This window comes from Cydia amplana, chromosome 19 (assembly GCF_948474715.1).
Source record: "Cydia amplana chromosome 19, ilCydAmpl1.1, whole genome shotgun sequence".
In the NCBI taxonomy this organism is placed as follows: domain Eukaryota; kingdom Metazoa; phylum Arthropoda; class Insecta; order Lepidoptera; family Tortricidae; genus Cydia; species Cydia amplana.
The window spans coordinates 5,556,820-5,578,057 of record NC_086087.1 but is presented as its reverse complement, the minus strand read 5'-3'; the positions used below and the strand labels follow the sequence as shown (position 1 = coordinate 5,578,057).

Below are 21,238 nucleotides of genomic sequence, written 5' to 3'. Positions count from 1 at the left end.
ATTAAAATACTAGACTCTGTTAAAATTAATGTAGACATGTTACAATTCCTTTCGGATAATAATTACTACACTATTTATACTGATGGAAGCAAAGGTGTGGATTATGTGCGTAGTACAATTTATGATCCTCAATGTAAATTTTCTCAGAGCTTTCTTCTGCAGAAAGTATGTACCATATTTACTGCAGAGGCATATGCAGTCTATCAGGCCCTTCTGCGAATTGGTAATGTAGATAATTGTAAATATTTTCTAATAATAAGTGATTCTTTAAGTTTGCTTCAAGGTTTGGAACATTTGAAAATTCATTTTAAAACTAATTTTATTTTATATGCGATTAAAGAATTGTTATTTAAGTGTCATCTTAAAGGAGTAGAAGTTTCATTTATGTGGGTTCCTTCTCACAAAGGAATCACTGGCAATGAAACAGCAGACAATGTTGCCTTCAAAGGCATAAATGCACTCGACGTTAGCGAGGCAATGTATATTCCTATGTCCGATTACTTGTCTTGTATAAATCTATCTGTAAATATGTTATGGGAACAAATGTGGAGTACAGATCAAGACCAAGGAAAAGGAAGATGGTACGGAAGCATTCAGGAAAATCTGCCTACAAGACCATGGTATAATAACCTGCAAAAAGCCAGTCGAGATTTTATCACTACTATAAACCGGTTGCGCTACGGACACAATGCTGCACCATCACACCTTGCCAGACTTGGATTGATACAAAACAATATCTGTACTTTCTGTGAAGCTGAAGAAGGAACCGTTAACCACCTTATATTTAAGTGTCAGAAGTTTCTTATTGACAGATTAGTGCTTGCCAGTGAACTAAATGAAGTGTTTAAAAATAATAGTGATTTTTCCTCCCGCCCGCCGCCGCTTAATAATCTACTAAAAGACAGTCAAACATATCAACCAATATACAAATACATTAAAAACACAGTGTTAAAACTTTAATAGTAGTGCAGTGTAATTAAAATAAAGACTTGGCTTAAAGGTCTCGTAACCAGGCCATAAAATCCAAAAAAAAAAAAAAATTCAGAAATTGACAGTGACAGATAATTTGACATATGGGCGGCTGTTTTAGATTTCTCATTTCATTTCAATTAAAATACTTAAGACGTATATTGGATTACGAATACTTTTCAATTAAATACAAATACTAAATCAGCGCTAAAATGTCTCGTCAGACCTCTAGACTGGACGCTAAGAAAGTTGTAAGTATCATTACCCGTTCATCATCTACCGTTGTCGTGGCTAACAAACATTAATATTTTTGTTTAAATTCGCAGAATTCAGAGCTGTTGACGCTCACCTACGGTGCACTGGTGTCTCAGATGCTGAAGGAGATTGATAATACGGATGATGTAAATAAGCAGCTGGAGAGAATCGGGTATAACATGGGTGTTCGTCTTATTGAGGACTTTTTGGCCCGAACTACGTCCACCCGCTGTCTGGAGATGAGGGAGACTGCTGATAAAATTCAACAGGCGTTTAGGTAATTTAACCTCATCTTAGTACCTGGAGGAGAGTGGGCACAACAGAACCCAATGGAAAGAGCTAGAGGAGACCTTTGCCAAGTGGCACACTGAGCTTAGAGACATACTCTAACTCAGAATAAAAGAGCTTAATAGATAGATAGATAGTATCTAATGAAACTAGTAAACCTGGTTGAGACTGTCACAGGACAGTGCAAAAAGGTGTTTTGATTAGGAAGCTTGTAGTCTGTAGTGAGCAAAGATAGGCTGATTGTTCTTCTTGTTGTGTTGTTACGAAAAACAGGATCCTAGCTGGGATTTGGAGAGTAATAAGGGTTTACTATCTTGATTGTGAGGATTCTTGGGTAATTTTGTGTTTTTTTCTTACAGGAAGCATAACTTCTATAGTTATTGATTTTTACATCTATCCTTAAAAATGTAAGATTCAATCTGATCGGGTTGGCTCGTGAGCCAACTCGATCAGATCGCGTTGGCTCGCGAGCCAACCCGGTATCCATTGCCTCGCGACCCAATGTTCGATAGTTTGCCGCGCAATATGGAGACGGGCCTTAAGATTGAATATCTATAGATTTCAAACTTTGTTCTGTTGTTGTGTGTTGTTGTTGTGGTTGTATATTGTCTCGCTGATCAATGGATACAAGCAACATTAGCTGATATAACTCAGTTGATGTGTGTAAGACTCCTATAATATTTATTTAATGAGAAACCATTGTTCAACATTCCAGATTATACCTAAACATGCAGCCAACAGTAACCAGCTGGAGTAGTTCCGGAGACGAGTTCTCGCTGGTCTGGGATCAGTGTCCGCTGAGCGAGTGGGTGGAAATGCCCAATAACGGCCTTAAGTACTGCATGCTGATACCGGGGGCTATTCGGGGCGCGTTGCAAATGGTGCAACTGGAAGTCCAGTGCTGGTTTGTTCAGGTGAATACTTGTATACGGGCATTTTAATTTTAACTCATACTTTAAAGCGTGATTTAAGTCATGTTTTAGTAACGTCTAACCGTCACATTCCTGACTAAATGTATGGGATTTAACATTGACCGTCAGTTTTGTGACTATTGCTAACTGGCCATTCATGGTACATGGTTAAGTGAAAATGCCCATACTACTCTTTAACATTACGTAACTTACCTAGATACTTACTGCATAGTGTTGCTCAACAGAAATATGTTGTTAGTTTGCTACTTTCACTGCTATTTTCTGATGATGATTGTAATAATTAATACCTTAATTTAGAAGAGATTGAAAATCTACATTTAACCTCATGTGTCCTGGGATTATTTTTTCAAACAGTTTCCTTGTATGCGGACGCACGTTCTGGCATACGAGATACGAGAGCTATATTTTATATCCTCAATATTGCTTTGTCCTCTAGTTCCAGCTGACTCCAATGTTAATCATTGTTAAATGGAAAAGAGTCACTTTTGTTTTGTTCTTTAAAATAATAGAAGTTCAATTTTATATTCTAATACCATTAATTCAAAGTCTATCAAGTTTACAAAAAACAATATGATCCAGACGCCGTAAATTCAAGTCGCACCCAAGACAGTATTTTTTCCACTTATAAATTTATTCTAAGCTCAAAAAACAACATGATTCAGTGTAGCAATGTAACATTTCCAGGATCAACTGAAAGGTGACCCCGTGACCGAGCTCCGAGTCAAATACATCAAGAGGCTAGAAGATGCCGTGCCCGCTGGGGAGGACTAAACTTGGACTGTTAGTTATTTTACTTTTGTTATATTACATTATACTCTAGGCTTATTGGTTGCCAATATCACACACACTTATCAGTAATCTTCAGGAAAAGATACTCCCATCTTAAAACCGGCACTTTCAACCCCTCTCTGCACCCCTAGCACATGATTGGCGCGACATTATCTCGCGGCGAGATAGAATACCCGTCTTTTTCTAACTATGTTAATTAAAGAGGGACGGGTAGTCTATATCGCCGCGCGATACTGTCGCGCCAATCATGTGCCAGCCCGGCTGGTGTTGTAAGTGTTCGGAGACGACTCCGTCATAAAAAAAACACAGATTTTTTATGAATATTACCATTATTACCGTTTAAAACTATAACTAGAATATTTTGCACTTGGCTACGTGCGAAGTAGGTGCTGGGAGAAATATGTACAAGCGATGCCAACACACTTGGTGAAAATATGAACTTTTGTGGGACGGCTATCTTCATACTAACTATGTACTTCGACACAATGTATATTGTTTAGAATAAAATAAAATAAAATAAATACTATTTTGGCAGCTGCCAACTGTTAATATATGTCCCACACCCACTAGGGCGGCGCCAGTTTTGCAAGCGAATAGTACTTATTTGTGTAAAGGAAACACATTGGCAGCAAGTTCCGTCAAAAAATACTATATATCGCTATATTATACATTTTTGCACGCCATCTATTGACGGATAGCTGACGATGGAAGCATTAAAATGAAATGAAGGCATTACTTTATTGTGATGCAAATTGTAATAAGTAATAATAAAAGTACGAACCTTTAAGATTTTTTAAACATTATTATAACAGAAAAAAGGTTTTCATTGTAAAAATTAACTCCTGCGGGCTCAGCACGGTTCCATTTTTATCGACTATCACTATACCCGTCACTTTCGCACTTACATACTTGTTAGAACGTGACAGGCATGGTGATAAACGATAAAAATGCGACCGTGCTACTAGGGCAGAGGCCCATATGATCGTGTTTGTTGTTCTGAAAAGATCTTTAGTACCCATTTTATTTGCTAAATCGAAGATTGAAAACTAATCATAAATTAATGGTGTTCAGGCTGAAACCTAAAAAAAAATAAAGAATTTAGTTTATTTTTTTAGAATAAACTATCTTCAACATACTATGTTATGCTACGTATTGGAATATTATTTAAAAAATACTGAGACATTAGTGTAGTAAATGTTTATTCTGTATATACGTTTAAATGCTAGTTTTAAAGATAATAAAATATACGCAATATTTATAAACGTAATATCTCATTTCAAATCTACAATCAAAGTTCTGTACCTACCTAAAAAGTAAAAAGGAACCCTTATGGTGTGAATCTGTCCGTCCGTCTGTCTGTCACATCGATTTATATCTCAAGAATTACCGAAGGGATCACGTAACACGTTTCAGGGCGTCCGCTAGCTGGCGCGGGTAGACGGAGCGGGCGCAAGCACGCGTGTGCCATTGTAGGTAAAATCCGACGCACGCGTCCGCGCCAGTTAGGGTCGGTTGCACCAAACTGTTCGGATCGTTAAAGAGGCAAAATTTTTATGTATGGAAAGTTTCATAGTAAAGCGCCGGGGCGCGCCGGCTGACGTTGATCAGTCTGTCAAATGTGGTTGGTGCAACTGACCCTTAGTGTTGCTCTTACTTACTGTTTTTCGTTAACCCGCTCACCTGCTCCGTGCAACCGCGCTAGCTAGCGGACGCCCTCAAGCGCGAAAGCGTATTAACCGTAATAAAATGTAAGTATGAAACCAAATTGTAGGGACAAGTGAAATATAGCGCATTATGCGGGAAATCGTGTTAAGGTGGAAAGCAGTCTTTGGAAAATCGTGGCGTAAGGGTTCCGTCTATCTGTTCATTTGTCCGTCCGCGTTGCTCCGTGATCTTTAGTGCTATAAAGCTGAAATTTGGGGGTGTATAAATCAGTTTATTATATAACAGTTTATGTAGTTTGTAAAAGGACTGTCTCATTTCAAACATAGACAGAGAATCATACTATCGTTGTCTCACACTAGTACTAGCACCCAAAAGAAAAGAATGAGTATAGTTTTCTTTGTTCTTACCTATTTGCTGACAAATTGGTTTGACCAACTAGGTATATGGTATATATAATAGTTGAGGGCAACACTGTCCACAATCGCCCATTTAACTCCGCCCTATATACCGCTAACGTCAGACGGTACAGTAAAACACGTCAAGTGAAGTATAATAAGTACGACTACTTGTACTTCACTGCTATATATAGGCTCTACAGCCTGGGATTATGACTGCGCGACTGTTCTAGAGCACTCTATACGAGTGCACTCGCTGCTAACGAACTCATTGTGATGCATCTGTTTTATGTCTGTGACAAAATAGATAGCTACCTAGTTGGGATTTAGTATATGTGTACGTGTCTCTTCTTGATGGGAGACTGAAGGCTGTCTTAGATAGCCGGCATCAGGCGGAAGGTAGGTATATTTTTAAAGAGGAGAAACATATCAGGCCAATCAAATTAGAAAAAAAAAAGATTTTTGATGAATGACTTCCCAGCAAACTGGAAATCGTTTCAATACCTTATTTGGTCCTAAATGCGTGTAATCCGAGTTTTAGCAATCCTATTACAGGTGTGCATGTTTCACGTATTAGCACATGGTTTTTGTACCTATATTTTGAAATAAATTAACTTAAAAACTGCGTTCACATAGCTTCCATGAAACAGAAATTTGTTTTAATGGAGTGTTAAATATACTTAAGTAATAATACGATATTGTATTCATATTTTTAATTATACGAGTTACACTGAAAATTATATACAAAATCGTTCCATTTAACGTTAAACTTTTCAAACGCCTTCGTTTTGGCGTCTCCTTCGAGCGCACTATACTTCAAAGAATTCAAAGCTAATTGTTTCAACAGTCTCAAATCTGCCGTCTTACTGGCCACGCCCATAAAGGCCACGTAAAAGTCGTCAGACAACGGGTCCGCCTCCCAAGCTCCAGGGTCATCACTGGATATGACCACAGGAAGGCCATGAGCGAAGAAAGAGGCCAGAGGATGGTTACGCACGTCTTGCACCAATGACAACACAGCATTTGAGATCACGTTCACTTCTAAACCGATGTCACGTTTCAATACTTCCTCAATTAAAAGAGGGTGTTTCGGCAAAGCGTAAGCATGCCCTATCCGCTTCGCACCTAATAAAATAGCGTCTACGAGATTTTCATCCGTCGACGTGCCGTACCAATCTGTTTCACCAGCGTGAAAGTAGTACGTCAACTCCCCTGCTGCCGCTGTCAACTGCGGTACAAAATCTAGCAATGGTTTCCCTAAATCCTCTTGCCCGACTAAATCGAAACCAGCGAAGAAATCCAGCACCTCCGCTTTGACCCTTTTCGCGATTTGCAAGTACAAGGCCAATGCGTTTGTGTCCACGTTTCTGGCCGGAGCGTATATAACTTTGGCTCCTATAAAATCTGGATGATCTTTCACAAATCTGTTTGCGATCTTCTTGTACGCTTTAGCGGTGACAACAGGGTCATAGGTCGTTCCATCTAACTCATACAAAGGCGGTAGTATGGTCCTCACTTCTACATACAAGATATTATCTTCTCTGAATCTTTTTAGTACGTCATAAAAGTATCGTTCCCATACAGGTCGGTAGGTTACCATCGGGAATATAGTGTTAAAATAATTAATGAAGGCAGCCCATGTGTTTTTGATACACGGGTAATCGTGAGCTGGATCGTCTACAACCATTGTGAAGTGTTTTCTTAGCTCAGCATCGAATTTCCTGACATTATTAGACATCCTTCTGACATCGCGCATCAGTTTCCAATTACAATTAGTATCCGGTACTTTATTTGAAAACTTCAATAATACCTTGTTGTTATCAAAACAAAAGTAAAGTCCGTCCATATAGGTTATGTTTAACAAATAATCGGGTCCCAACAATCCTACATCGTGTAAATGCAGTGCAGCGCCTTTGGGTACATCCTTGATGATTTTGTAGACTTTAGAATTCCTTATCCCGTCTTTATACTTGAAGAAATGGTAAGAGAAGTTGAAGTATTCCGGGTGTTCGAAAGCGTAGTCTAGCTCGTTGTTTTTGTGTTTCATTAGGCAGTTGTTAACTTCGGTTTCCTGTTGTGTGAGGTTGATGTGACCGCCGAGCGTGAGTTTATCTTCATCGTTTAGTATCTGGGCTCGCTTGGTCTTATAATCACTGTTACATTCGCTAGGATATTTATGAACGAGTAGTATAGTTATCAGAGTGAGAGCCCGCATGTCGAGGTCGCGCTGCGTACGCGCACGGATGGCCACTGAGTTCCGTACGAACAATGACCCTACTCTACTTGTATCAATAACCGACTGTTTGTATTCAGTTTGCTATTAAATACGTGCTCGTTCTGTAATGTACATTGCTTAGTCATAACATAATTTTACCCTTAGTCAAGTAACGACCGTTGACAATGAAAACGATTTTTTTGTTAGTTTTTGTGTGAGTGATTGAATTGAGTACATTAAGATTATTTTATTTATCATGTAATTGGAAGAAAAACGTAACCATTCATGTATATATTATTGCATAAGTACATCCTGCGCAATGATGTCACTTATAAAACGTTTGTTTTTTAGGGTTCCGTACCCAAAGGATAAAAACGGGACCCTATTACTAAGACTCCGCTGTCCGTCCGTCCGTCTGTCCGTCTGTCACCAGGCTGTAGGGTAAATGTGGGATAGTTGCCATACTTTTTGAAAAAGGTGAATAAAATACAGAAGATAAACATTTAAAAATCTTATAACACAGTTTTAGTTTGTATACTCATTAATAAACAATATTTTCAAGGTAGCTTGATATTATTAGTTTTATTTGTTTAGTTATAAACAAAATAAAAAGGTCCTTCGGACGGGGATGGATGCCAACTGTATGGGTTAGATGCCGCGATGATATTTTGACTCGTGGAATAGTATAGGTACAAATAAAACAAATAATATCAAGCTACCTTAAAAATATTGTTTATTAATGAGTATACAAACTAACACTGTGTTATAAGATTTTTAAATGTTTACCTTCTGTATTTTATTCACCTTTTTAGGGTTCCGTAGCCAAATGGCAAAAAACGGAACCCTTATAGATTCGTCATGTCTGTCTGTCTGTCTGTCTGTCTGTCTGTCTGTCCGTCTGTCCGTGTATGTCACAGTCACTTTTCTCCGAAACTATAAGAACTATACTGTTGAAACTTGGTAAGTAGATGTATACTGTGAACCGCATTAAGATTTTCACACAAAAATAGAAAAAAAACAATAAATTTTTGGGGTTCCCTATACTTAGAACTGAAACTCAAAATTTGTATCTCTCAAAATGTGGGGTATCCATGGATAGGTCTTCAAAAATGATATTGAGGTTTCTAATATCATTTTTTTCTAAACTGAATAGTTTGCGCGAGAGACACTTCCAAAGTGGTAAAATGTGTGTCCCCCCCCCTGTAACTTCTAAAATAACAGAATGATAAAACTAAAAAAAATATATGATGTACATTACCGTGTAAACTTCCACCGAAAATTGGTTTGAACGAGATCTAGTAAGTAGTTTTTTTTTAATACGTCATAAATCGCCTAAATACGGAACCCTTCATGGGCGAGTCCGACTCGCACTTGGCCGCTTTTTCAAAAAGTATGGCAACTATCCCACATTTACCCTAATCTGTCGCGGCGTAAAATAGTATTTCGCAATAAATCACAATACGTCCATTTTAGCGAAGTGTTCGTCATCAACCAGAGGGAGGAAAGGAGTAAGCTTACAAATAATAAGTGAATTGCAAAGTGTTGAATTCGCACAAGTCGCTATGTGCAAATTTGGGCATCTATTCCCCTATGACATCTATCCCACATTTACCCTATCTCACGAACCGTGATAGCTAGACAGTTGAAATTTTCACAGATGATGTATTTCTGTTGCCGCTATAACAACAAATACTAAAAACAGAATAAAATAAAGATTTAAGTGGGGCTCCCATACAACAAACGTGATTTTTGAGCGAAGTTAAGCAACGTCGGGCGGGGTCAGTACTTGGATGGGTGATCGTTTTTTTGCTTGTTTTGCTCTATTTTTTGTTGATGGTGCGGAACCCTCCGTGCGCGAGTCCGACTCGCACTTGGCCAGTTTTTTAGTACCTACAGTCAGTGTAACAAAACATAAGTCATCATGTTTCGTACACACGTTGGTAGGTACCTTATGTATACATGCATTTATTCTCTTACAATACGAACATAGTTGTCTTGGTTACTTAGAACACCTCGCCTTCTGCTAACTTTACCTAAGTACAGTCAGCAGCAATAGTTGCTAAGCGGGCGAGGTGTTCAAAATGATCTTGACGCGACTTTATTGTTAAGAGAATAAGAGCGCGTTCAGGTAATTGTGAACACCTCGCCCGCTTAGCAACTTCTGCTGCTGACTGTACTACTAAACGATAACATCCTGCAATTTGACAGTCACACGAATCCGCCACCAAAAAGCCGTTCCCATACAAACGTAGATATAGTTTGTCAAAGGACTGTCTCATTTCAAACATATAGACACAGGGCCGGATTAACCCTAAGGCAGAGTAGGCAACTGCCTATGGGCCCCGCCTCGGCTAGGGGGCCCCGGCGGCCCCGCGCGCGCCAAATAAAAAATTTGTTTAATTTTGGCCAAACTTAAAAAATATATATGGTACCTACTTATACCAATTAATACCTAATGTCTAACATCAGTTTCTCAGACATTCAATTCAATAGAAGATTAATGTTAACTATATTATTTTATAGCTTTTAAAGTCTGTAATGTCGAGCTCGAAATTCACGCTCCTGAGGGCCTAAAACCTCATCAATGGAACTTGGCCCTCCAAGTAACTCTTGTATATATGGCACATATTATTATTGAGTAACATTTGACGATTAGTTCGTGTCAGAGCGCTGCTTTCTTACAACTCGACCTTCGGTCTCGCTTTTTAGGGTTCCGTAGCCAAATGGCAAAAAACGGAACCCTTATAGATTCGTCATGTCTGTCTGTCTGTCTGTCTGTCTGTCCGTCTGTCTGTCCGTCCGTATGTCACAGCTAGTGATGGGTAGGACATCAATTTAAAATGAGTTTGTATGAGTACCTCATTTTCTAAAATGAGGTGTTACAATGTCTTACTTCAAATGAGGTGAGGTACTAGCATATTTTCAGCGTCGACTATTCCATTAATTCCAACGGCGACAAAAATATTTAATGTATATACATATTTATGTATTCATAACTTCCTTTATAAATAAATAAATAGTAACATTTAATTGGAGTGCAATTCTGGAGGTTAAGAATAGAACTTTTAGGAGAAAGATTATTTTAGAATCAAGTAAAATGAATAGAGGAGTGAAGGTAGACATTTTTGCGGTACGAAGTACTGCGACAAATTAACAAAATGAGTGGTACAAATGAGGTGCCTCACGAGTGAGCGACTCAACACTAGTCACAGCCACTTTTCTCCGAAACTATAAGAACTATACTGTTGAAACTTGGTAAGTAGATGTATTCTGTGAACCGCATTAAGATTTTCACACAAAAATAGAAAAAAAAACAATAAATTTTTGGGGTTCCCCATACTTCGAACTGAAACTCAAAAATTTTTTTTTTCATTAACCCATACGTGTGGGGTATCTATGGATAGGTCTTCAAAAATGATATTGAGGTTTCTAATATCATTTTTTTCTAAACTGAATAGTTTGCGCGAGAGACACATCCAAAGTGGTAAAATGTGTCCCCCCCCCCCTGTAACTTCTAAAATAAGAGAATGATAATACTAAAAAAAATATATGATGTACATTACCATGTAAACTTCCACCGAAAATTGGTTTGAACGAGATCTAGTAAGTAGTTTTTTTTTATACGTCATAAATCGCCTAAATACGGAACCCTTCATGGGCGAGTCCGACTCGCACTTGGCCGCTTTTAATTTAAATAACAATGTACATGGTTGGCGTCTGTGCTCTAGCTCAGCTTATCCTGAAGCACGGCTTTTACCTTGCATGAAAGCTCGCCTCACTGGTGAACTTCGGATTTTTAGGAACGGCACGGCCTTTTTAACACGCTTTCACAATTTTTACATAAAAAATTTCGCGCTCGTTGCAATCGCGTTTTTTGCTGGTTGTCCCTGTACCTATATGGTAATTAACTTAACTGGTCAATGAATAGGCATTTAAACCTCATGGAATATCTTTATTATTAGGTTAATTTTAATAATGTGGCTCAGCGTATGGTCTTATGATCAGACAATCGCTGTTCAGCTTCGCAATAGTAGTACATTATACACCTAGGGATGTGAATTCGTAAATGCTCCAGCTCGCAGGTGTTTGTGGCCCGAACCGAAGGTGAGGGTCATAAATATGCGATCTGGGGCTTTAAAGTTTTACGTCTTGCCTTGGCCAGGAAGTGAGATTTTATTCTCGCGTAGAATACGGGTGACGTAAAATATTTAACTACCTATTGAGAAAAACAGGGCTCTCCCCACACTTGACGCAAAAAGGAATCGGAAAAAACTGATAGGAAAAATCTTTATATCCACGCAATAAGAGCGGTAAAGACATCGCTCGGCATGTTAGGATCGGCTCAACCGACACCGGAAGGTTGAAATTAAAACCGCAAACTTACTTTCCTGTACTGTACTGAACAACTGAACATTATGTATGCAGAATTTACTGTAAGGGGGGCCCCGAGCATTGCACTGCCTAGGGGCCCCGACATGCTTAATCCGGCCCTGTATAGACAGAGATTATCATATAAACAATATTGTCTTACACTAGTACTAGCAATAGTTTTTTTTGTTCTTATTTACTGACAAATTTGGTTTGACCAACTATAGTTACGCTCTTATTTTAAAACGACGTTGCTTATTAAATTACACAAAACTGGGCTTGAACATATAAGAAACATATTATATCCATGTCTGGTTTTGGTTGTTAAAAATATTACACAAAGAAAATAAAACGAGTATAGATGTTTTAGAAAGAAGCGAGTATAGGAATGGTCGGACAGACATACCTACAGACGCACGAGTGATCCTATTAAGGGTTCCGTTTCTTCCTTTTGAGGTACCTACGGAATCCTGAAAATATTCCGCGTTATTTCAGAATGTCGTTTTAGAATAAGAGCGTAACTTTAATTTTATGCCCGCAGTGTGCGAGTTGTGTGACAGTTAACTTACATTGTTTAGTATTATGCCTAACCTACTACCTACATGACTTACGAGTAACTAACAATTATTGCACGCTAAATATGTGATGTTTACATTTTCTAGCACATACCGCGTGATATCGCGAAATAATCGAAAACATTTGCAAAAAAACTTAGTCAAGAACTTTTTATATATTTTCATTTAAGAAAAAGAGTTGTATTAAATCAGTGTGTTTATTAATGAAATAAAATAACTGAGTGAAGAAACCATCTAGGTATAAAACATTGTAAAGATGGGCCGAATATGGACTTTGCAGAATACGAATATTCGGTTCAGCTCATACCAAACCGAATATTCGGTTGGGCTAAAACTGCCTAAAAGGGATAAAACTGCCTAAAACGCTGAACACGAGTTCATTTAGGTCCGCGGTCTGCACTTATTAACGTTTTGTTGACCCTTCGAAAAATACGCCGAATATGTCGAATTGCCGAATAATTACCTAATATTTGGGCCATCTCTAAAACATTGTGATTGGAATTATATTCTATAGGTACCTTACGTTAATTTTGCCAAACAACTCTATTTTGTAAATTTACTTTATTGAACCTCATGCAGTTTTAAAATATGTGTACCTATGCTTATTTGCCTAGGTAGGTAAAGGTACCTCTTTAAATACGAGTACAATAGTATTTATAAACTATTAAAACGCGTAGTAGCTATAAATACATATATACTTGCGATTACACGTGCGAAATATATAACTAAAGTGATGAGTAATACCTACCTACTTACTTGTATACCTACTCGTACCTAGGCTTCTTTACCTACCGCTACAGACAGATCTTTTAAGCATTTGATTAATTTGATATGCTTTGCCACTTCAAAAGGTAAAAATCTTCTAATCCTTCGTAATGCAGGTACAGGTACCTATCTACAGACAACACACAAGCACTTGACATTATTACACGAAGCAGTAATCAGAAGATTAAAGCGCAAGTGACACTGCAATACTCATCTCGAAATTCATACGTGACGCCCTGTGCAGCCATATTTTTTTTAACGAATACAAGCGGGGCGGTACGATGGAGTGCCACTTGTCTTAGTACCCCAACCCTTTGCATAAAATCAGCATGGCGGAGTTCTTTGCATTTCTTTTTTTTTAAGTTTCTTCAATGCTTTGAAAGTGAACCCTTTTGAGCTCACCGCGGTTGTAATTTACACCACAGGACTAAGTGTTTTGACGAACGTTTAGGTACTTAGGTAGGTACACTACAAAAGCTCGTATTTAGTTTCTTCTTATTCATGTGATTTCTTAGGTGTACAGCTTTTTAATTAAAATTCGCTCTAAAGACAATTTTCATTTATAAATAAATATTTGACAAGGTGTATTTTTTTATAATCTTAATTTCACTCTAGTAATATGAACAAAAAACCGGCCAAGTGCGAGTCGGACTCGCGCACGAGTTCCGCACCATCAACCAAAAATAGAGCAAAATAAAAAAGCGGCCAAGTGCGAGTCGGACTCGCCCATGATTCCCATGAAGGGTTCCGTATTTAGGCGATTTATGACGTATTAAAAAAAACTACTTGCTAGATCTCGTTCAAACCAATTTTCGGTGGAAGTTTACATGGTAATGTACATCATATATTTTTTTTAGTTTTATCATTCTCTTATTTTAGAAGTTACGGGGGGGGGGGGGGGGGACACATTTTACCACTTTGGAAGTGTCTCTCGCGCAAACTATTCAGTTTAGAAAAAAATGATATTAGAAACCTCAATATCATTTTTGAAGACCTATCCATAGATACCCCACACGTATGGGTTTGATGAAAAAAAAATGTTGAGTTTCAGTTCGAAGTATGGGGAACCCCAAAAATTTATTGTTTTTTTTCTATTTTTGTGTGAAAATCTTAATGCGGTTCACAGAATACATCTACTTACCAAGTTTCAACAGTATAGTTCTTATAGTTTCGGAGAAAAGTGGCTGTGACATACGGACGGACAGACAGACGGACAGACAGACAGACAGACAGACAGACAGACATGACGAATCTATAAGGGTTCCGTTTTTTGCCATTTGGCTACGGAACCCTAACAAGAAAAAAAATGGTCACCCATCCAAGTACTGACCCCGCCCGACGTTGCTTAACTTCGGTCAAAAATCACGTTTGTTGTATGGGAGCCCCACTTAAATCTTTATTTTATTCTGTTTTTAGTATTTGTTGTTATAGCGGCAACAGAAATACATCATCTGTGAAAATTTCAACTGTCTAGCTATCACGGTTCGTGAGATACAGCCTGGTGACAGACGGACGGACGGACGGACGGACAGCGAAGTCTTAGTAATAGGGTCCCGTTTTTACCCTTTGGGTACGGAACCCTAAAAACGTTCGCAACGAAATACCCACCCAAAAGTTTCTGGATGTCACTGTTTACCTTCTACTTTCTTCGTCTAGTATTGTTTTAGTTAAAACACTGTACCTATATATGCGTGTATACCTACATATACTTACGTGATATAAAATCTTGTTAATTACCAGAAGACATTCGTAGATGGACACATTGGACATCAAACGTCTTCCAAAAATTTCCCCCCTCTAGTATTATCGGTACCGTGAAACTGTCTATTTTTGCGTCTAAAATAAGTACATACATAAATTAGCTCAGAAGCCACGGAAAAAAGTGAATGACAGATAGGTCGATCAGCGAATAGAAAAGATTAATTATTTAAATATTGTCTGCAAAAAACAACATCCTGTATAGTCGCTATCGATAATAATTAGGCTGTAGATTAATTACTCTAGAGGTCGATACGATATGCGTCTGACGTCAGATGACATGTTTAGTCTTCATATCAATAAATTGCAAGATAAAGAAGTAGGTAGGTATGTTACCCACTTCTACTCGAGATTCCTTTTTTGACTACAGTCCGAATACTTTAAGAACTGCCCGTTGAGCCTTATCACGCTGCGTTAAGGTTTATTTTAAGGGTTATTTATTTTAGGGTTGTATTAATGATCTGGTAACTCTGTTGTAGACAATACTATCAGAAATAATGATTAGATTACCTACTTTTTATGCTAAAAATATTGCGTGTATCGTAACAGTAAAGTTATTCACATGTAAAATACAAATTGATAATATTATCGTTTTAGGTATTCGTGTTTTAATGATAACATAACTTATTGCCGGCATCGTAAAAACAATCCGATGACAACGAAATATTGACAAATCTATTGCCACATAATTTATGCACCTACTTTTTTACGATAACATAGCCTGGTAACAGAAATAGATTACCCACTTAAGAGGGGGTGTAACTCTAAACTCTAAAGCTAGGAAATTAGAAGGGAACAAAAAATTGCGACGGATAATATGGCCATCTAGCGGGTTATTATTTTACCGTTTGTATCAATTATTCTTGAAATTAAAATTTTGCTTGTCAGTATTATATACCTGTCTATGTATCACTAGCTATTTTATATTGCTATATGGTATGCAGGGTAACGATATACCTACGTACAACTGAAAATACATAGGTACATGAATATTAGACATGTTTTCGTGTTTCTTATTTCGAGCCAACTGTAATCTTTTAAGATTTTAGTTATTCTTTCCCTTGCAAATATAGTTTACTTTCCATGCGTTTTTCTTTCATGGCATTTGCCCTTGATTAATTCGTGTATAATTATTGAATAAGAAACTATAATTCTGCACTAGCCCCCTCTTAAATAAAAGGGATAAAAGGTCACAAACATAATTGGTATTTTATCGGTTGTTATCTCACAGTACCTATATTTTAAGGTGCCATAGTTATAAGCTAACGGTTTTGATTATTATAATATCAACGGCGCGATAGCAGTAGTACAAGCCGTGTCGGCGCAGCTCGCAGGCGCATGACCTACCTTCAAACACATTTCGTATCGAACTATGAGAAAACAACCTTGGTCTCCTTCTTATAAAGTTGAGTGAACTGTCGTTGACATTATTTACCAGCCATGTGGGCACTTATCGGTTGTTTACTATTCGCACCTGCAGTGATTTCTAATAAAGTTAAAACAGTGCAAGATGAAAGAAACTATCTTTTAAATAAAGAACTTAACATGATGGTGGGAAGTGAAATTGTTTTAAGTGATAGTGAACAAGTTGCTAATGAAACTATTATGACCCTCAAACTATACGAACTGGATAACGGATTTAAGAATCCTCAGCTGTTTCACTGTTCTAAACACTTTTTTGAATACAAGGATGCTGTCAAGAAAACGCCTTTGTACAAAATTATACAGAAGATGCCGAAAGGAGCGGTTTTACATGCCCATGACACTGGATTACTAGGCCCCGATCATGTCTTGAATTATACATACTGGGACGACTTACACATTTGTTACGAAGATAATACCGTGAAATTTCTCTTCTCACGTGACACACCCACTTCGCCGTGTGGCAATCAATGGCAATTGCTGAAAAACGTCAGATATTCATCTGGCAACGTTGAAAAATTTGATGCTGAACTTAGAAAACATTTCACCATCGTAATTGATAAGCCTCTAGATGTTTATACCGACATTAATAAAGTGTGGTCGAAATTCCAAAATTATTTCATCAGTACCAGTGGGTTGCTGTACTATAAACCACTTTGGGAGCAATACTTCTATGATACTTTGAAAGCATTCAGAGAAGACAACGTCATGTATATTGAAATGCGAAGTGTTTTGCCAGAGTTGTACGATTTAGACGGTAACACTTATGATGCCGTAGCGACGGCGGAGACATACAAAAAAGTGCTCGACGAGTTTGTGCGTGACTATTCAGATTTTTTCGGAGTTAGATTAATCTATGCGCCTTTAAAAATGGGAAACTCGGATACAGTTAAAAAGTATATTGGAACAGCGAAAGTCATAAAAAAGAAATTACCTGGTTTCTTTGCTGGTTTTGACCTGGTTGGCCAGGAAGACATAGCTCCGGCTCTAATAAATTATTTGCCCGAGTTAGTTGATGCTGCTGACGAGTTGGATTATTTTCTACATGCTGGTGAGACTAATTGGCAAGGTTTAAGCGATGAGAACATTTTTGATGCCGTAGCCCTGAAGACAAAACGTATAGGGCACGGTTACGCTATAGCTAAGCATCCTCTTCTGAAAGAAGAAGTCAAGAAAAGAGGAATAGCGCTGGAAGTTAACGTTGTGTCTAACCATGTTTTGAAATTAGTTGAAGATGTGAGGAATCATCCTTTAGCGACGTTCCTCGCTGAGGGTATGCCTGTGGTGCTATCCAGCGATGACCCGGGAGTTTGGGAGGCCGACCCTTTGTCTCATGACTTCTATTTGACGTTCTTAGGAGTTGCCAGCCGTCGTGCTGACTTACGGCTCTTAAAGAAGCTCGCTTTGAATTCTTTGTATTATAGCACATACCCTGATAAAGAGAAGATTGTATTCGAGTTTGAAAAGCGGTGGACGAAGTTTATTGGCAACGGCGAATTTCTTGAAGTAATTGGATCTTAATTCTGAAATACTCGGGAGAGGTATAGTGATGTGACTCCGGCGCCAGTCGGTTATAACGAGGTTTGATCAATACTGTCTTTAAATTTTTTACAATTTAATTAAGTAGGTACCTATAGGTAAACTATTCATGTGAAATACAAATGATTAAAAAACCTTATTTTCATACCGAATGTTCATTTCAGGTGTGCAGAGAGAATTATAATATGACAGGTGATAGGCATGGCAATTTTTTTTATGGGTATTTGTGTGTAATTAAAATAGGTACTTATATTCAATCGTTCAAATATACCGCACATAATGTACCTACTGTTACAATATCAATATGTACGCAAATCTGGTACCCACTTATCAATAACAAGTCGTCTGTGACGCTGATAATTATCAGCAGGGAGGCCCCTGTTGATAATTATCAGCGTCACAGACGACTTTGATTTCGTTTCGCACACCAATCAGCGCGAGTGATCTTCAGGGTCATATCAAAACAAGACCAATACTAACAAATTGATATGACAAATCATAATCGGCCTCAAACACACAATCGATTAGTGACCATAATATTCGTAATTATAATTACCTGTAGGTATAATGTACCTACTCGTATTATGAGCAGATCGCTTTGAGGTAGGTACTTTTTATCGGTGCTCAAAATAACTCTGTTTATTATGCTAGAGTTTTTGCTATTTTTGGTCACTTATAAACTCTGCAAGCAAAGGCTTACCACTCTTAAGTATAGGTTACTATTTATTCGTGAGTAACATGCCATGAAGATTGACTAAGTATGTAGTGTAGGTATACTTATTCATACGCAGTGTCATATTAAACGCGTTCGTTACATGGAATGATCCTTATTTAAGTATGTTATTCTGTATGTGCCAGCATTTACCAAATGAGAATGTTAGGTATTAGTTACCTTACTTACCTACCTACTCTTTCGCGCAAAAGCTTACTATCTGGGACCCGTTATTATACCTATTTTACTCTTTGGGCCTGTTTCTCAAAAGCTTGTAACTAGTAATACAAGCGGATGTCACTTTTGACAGCTTTTATTAGAAAGGGACTTCCAGGGGCCCCTGGGCCCCGTTTCTCAAAAGCTTGTAACTTGTAATACAAGTGGAAGTCCCTTTCTAACAAAAGCTTTTGAGAAACCGGCCACAGGTAACGTTTTTATTAAATTTTATAACATTTATTACCTTACTAGTAACATAGTTCGTAGTTGAAGTCCGACATTATTTCGCACATACATAAACTCGAATTCATCGATATTCATATTGTCTGTCTGTCCCATTGTTTCTACCAGTAATTGGCAATCGAGCATGTTCGCGCCCAAGTGGGCAGCATGGTTCAGGACGTTCAATGTATTGTTTTACTCTGATACAATGCCAGTATTCAAACTTAACAAGTCAATCTATTTGGATTTGATATTGATTTGATTTCACTTGTCGTCATCTCGCGCGGGAGTGTCGATCTGTATGAAAACAAATTGAAGTTATTTATCAAAGGGTAACTTCAGTAGGTAATAAACCAAATTGAATTTTTAGTCGAATTGGCGATATGTGTCAGTTTAAAATATGTTCACGAAAGTTTAATATTAAATAATTTTTCCTCAAAATTGCCAACTTGCAAAATTGCAAAATTGTTATTTTGGTGTTTGCCATTCACCAAATAAATATAGTAACTAGGTATACAGGGTAGCTATTTTTCTATTTTACATATTAATACATACCTACAGGTTATTGCCGAGATTGTTTTAAATATGTACAAAATACCATTCCTAAATGTAAATATTTTATTTAACCGAACCAACACTATCTCGTCGACAGCTCTAAAACAAGAAACATAATCTTTAATGAACTAATTAGTGCACTCAGATCATTATGTCGTCACGGCTCACAATAAATAACTTAATTTCCCCGCTGACAATCAAAGATGAAGGTGTCGTTCGAAACCTATGGAGTTGCGACGTTTCGTTCCGTCACGTCACCGACACGGCTCATGGGAGAGTCACGCGTCGCGATGTGTTTCGGAGCGGCGCCTGGGCTAAGGGTGAACTATTAGTTGATTAGTGACGCTTCGGGAATAGGTGTCGACATTAGTGTGGGTTTTACTGGAGCATTGAAGCTTCAGAAGAAATAATTTCATATGGATTTTTACTTAAACCCTAGCCTCTGCGCATCGTCGTGGGTAAATCCGGAGCTTGACTTAGTGGTCAGATGACCAGATGGACGGCTTTGAATATGTCTGAACCATCGCAAGCGTCATTCTACCAGTTTTTCTGGCATTTTATGTCTGCCGCATTCACCCACCAAATAGCCATGGTGTGGGTGCCGCAAGATGAGCGAGGACCAGCGGGCGCAGCATGGTTCCATTTTTATCGCTCGTTACTAATGCCTGCCTGTCACTTTCACACTTACTATACTTGTTAGAACGTGACAGGCATGGTGACAAGTGATAAAAATGCGACCGTGCTACGCCAGCAGGCGGAGATGGCGGGATGATTGACGTATTTAGGTATATCTCAACGGCTGGCCAAAGATTGCTCAACCGTGACGGAGGTATATCAGCGGGGAGACCTTTGGCCAGCAGGACACTAGGTAGTCTAATGAAATAATACAAATTACTCTATTATTATAAAGTCCGTGCAGACTTTGCTCGGTCCGATTATAGGTACTCACTAGAGTCACTATTACGAATGTAAGTATTATCCATAACTTTAAATTGCTTGAAGCGGCTCTTCAGACAAACTTTTTTTGTGACAGATTCAGCGTGAATGTTCACAGTCGCGTATCATTTACTCTGTTTCTTATCAAAGCGTCTTATCTCATCGGCTACTCCCGTCAAAAATTTCGACCTTATAATTGGTAATAGAAGGTTGTCTTTTGAAGATCTAGTGTAAGAGGAATAAGACCTTTTAAAAGGTTACTCGCCATTTCTTCCAGGCGGAGCTGTTAATTGATGGTGCTAATGTGCCGTAATGTTACAGACAGGATAGAATCGTCCAACTTTTAATTTAATTTAAACGGATTACATAATCTATATATATAAATGCAAGTGTCCTGACTGACTGACTGACTGACTGACTGACTGACTGACTGATTCATCAACGCAGAGCCGAAACTACAAAAGCTAGAAAGTTGAAATTTGCACACTAGGTTGAATTTATAAAGTGTACAAGAGATAAGAAGCGATTTTGAAAAATTCAACCCCTAAGGGGGTTAAAAAGGGGATGAAAGGTTGTATGGGGTGCAAGTTTTATTTTAAGCTAGGATTTTGAAACTTTGTAAAAATGTACTATATTAAAAAACAAGAAAACTAATTTCTGCG

The 21,238-nt window shown here is 38.0% G+C and overlaps 3 protein-coding genes across 3 annotated transcripts; 2 read left to right on the top strand and 1 right to left on the bottom strand.

Moving 5' to 3' along the window:
* Nucleotides 1-1,089: 1,089 nt before the first annotated feature.
* Nucleotides 1,090-3,251, top strand: LOC134657335 (trafficking protein particle complex subunit 3). The gene is made up of 4 exons (XM_063512910.1): nucleotides 1,090-1,220; nucleotides 1,296-1,501; nucleotides 2,228-2,426; nucleotides 3,129-3,251. Exons 1-4 carry the CDS (start codon nucleotides 1,182-1,184, stop codon nucleotides 3,213-3,215), a joined length of 531 nt encoding a protein of 176 aa, XP_063368980.1. The 5' UTR covers nucleotides 1,090-1,181; the 3' UTR covers nucleotides 3,216-3,251.
* A 2,740-nt stretch (nucleotides 3,252-5,991) lies between these two features.
* On the bottom strand, nucleotides 5,992-7,564 carry LOC134657059 (adenosine deaminase 2-like). The gene has a single exon (XM_063512613.1). It carries the CDS (start codon nucleotides 7,506-7,508, stop codon nucleotides 6,006-6,008), a length of 1,503 nt encoding a protein of 500 aa, XP_063368683.1. The 5' UTR covers nucleotides 7,509-7,564; the 3' UTR covers nucleotides 5,992-6,005.
* An 8,745-nt stretch (nucleotides 7,565-16,309) lies between these two features.
* LOC134656769 (adenosine deaminase 2-like) lies at nucleotides 16,310-17,952 on the top strand. Its single transcript, XM_063512294.1, has one exon. It carries the CDS (start codon nucleotides 16,415-16,417, stop codon nucleotides 17,915-17,917), a length of 1,503 nt encoding a protein of 500 aa, XP_063368364.1. The 5' UTR covers nucleotides 16,310-16,414; the 3' UTR covers nucleotides 17,918-17,952.
* Nucleotides 17,953-21,238: the final 3,286 nt, after the last annotated feature.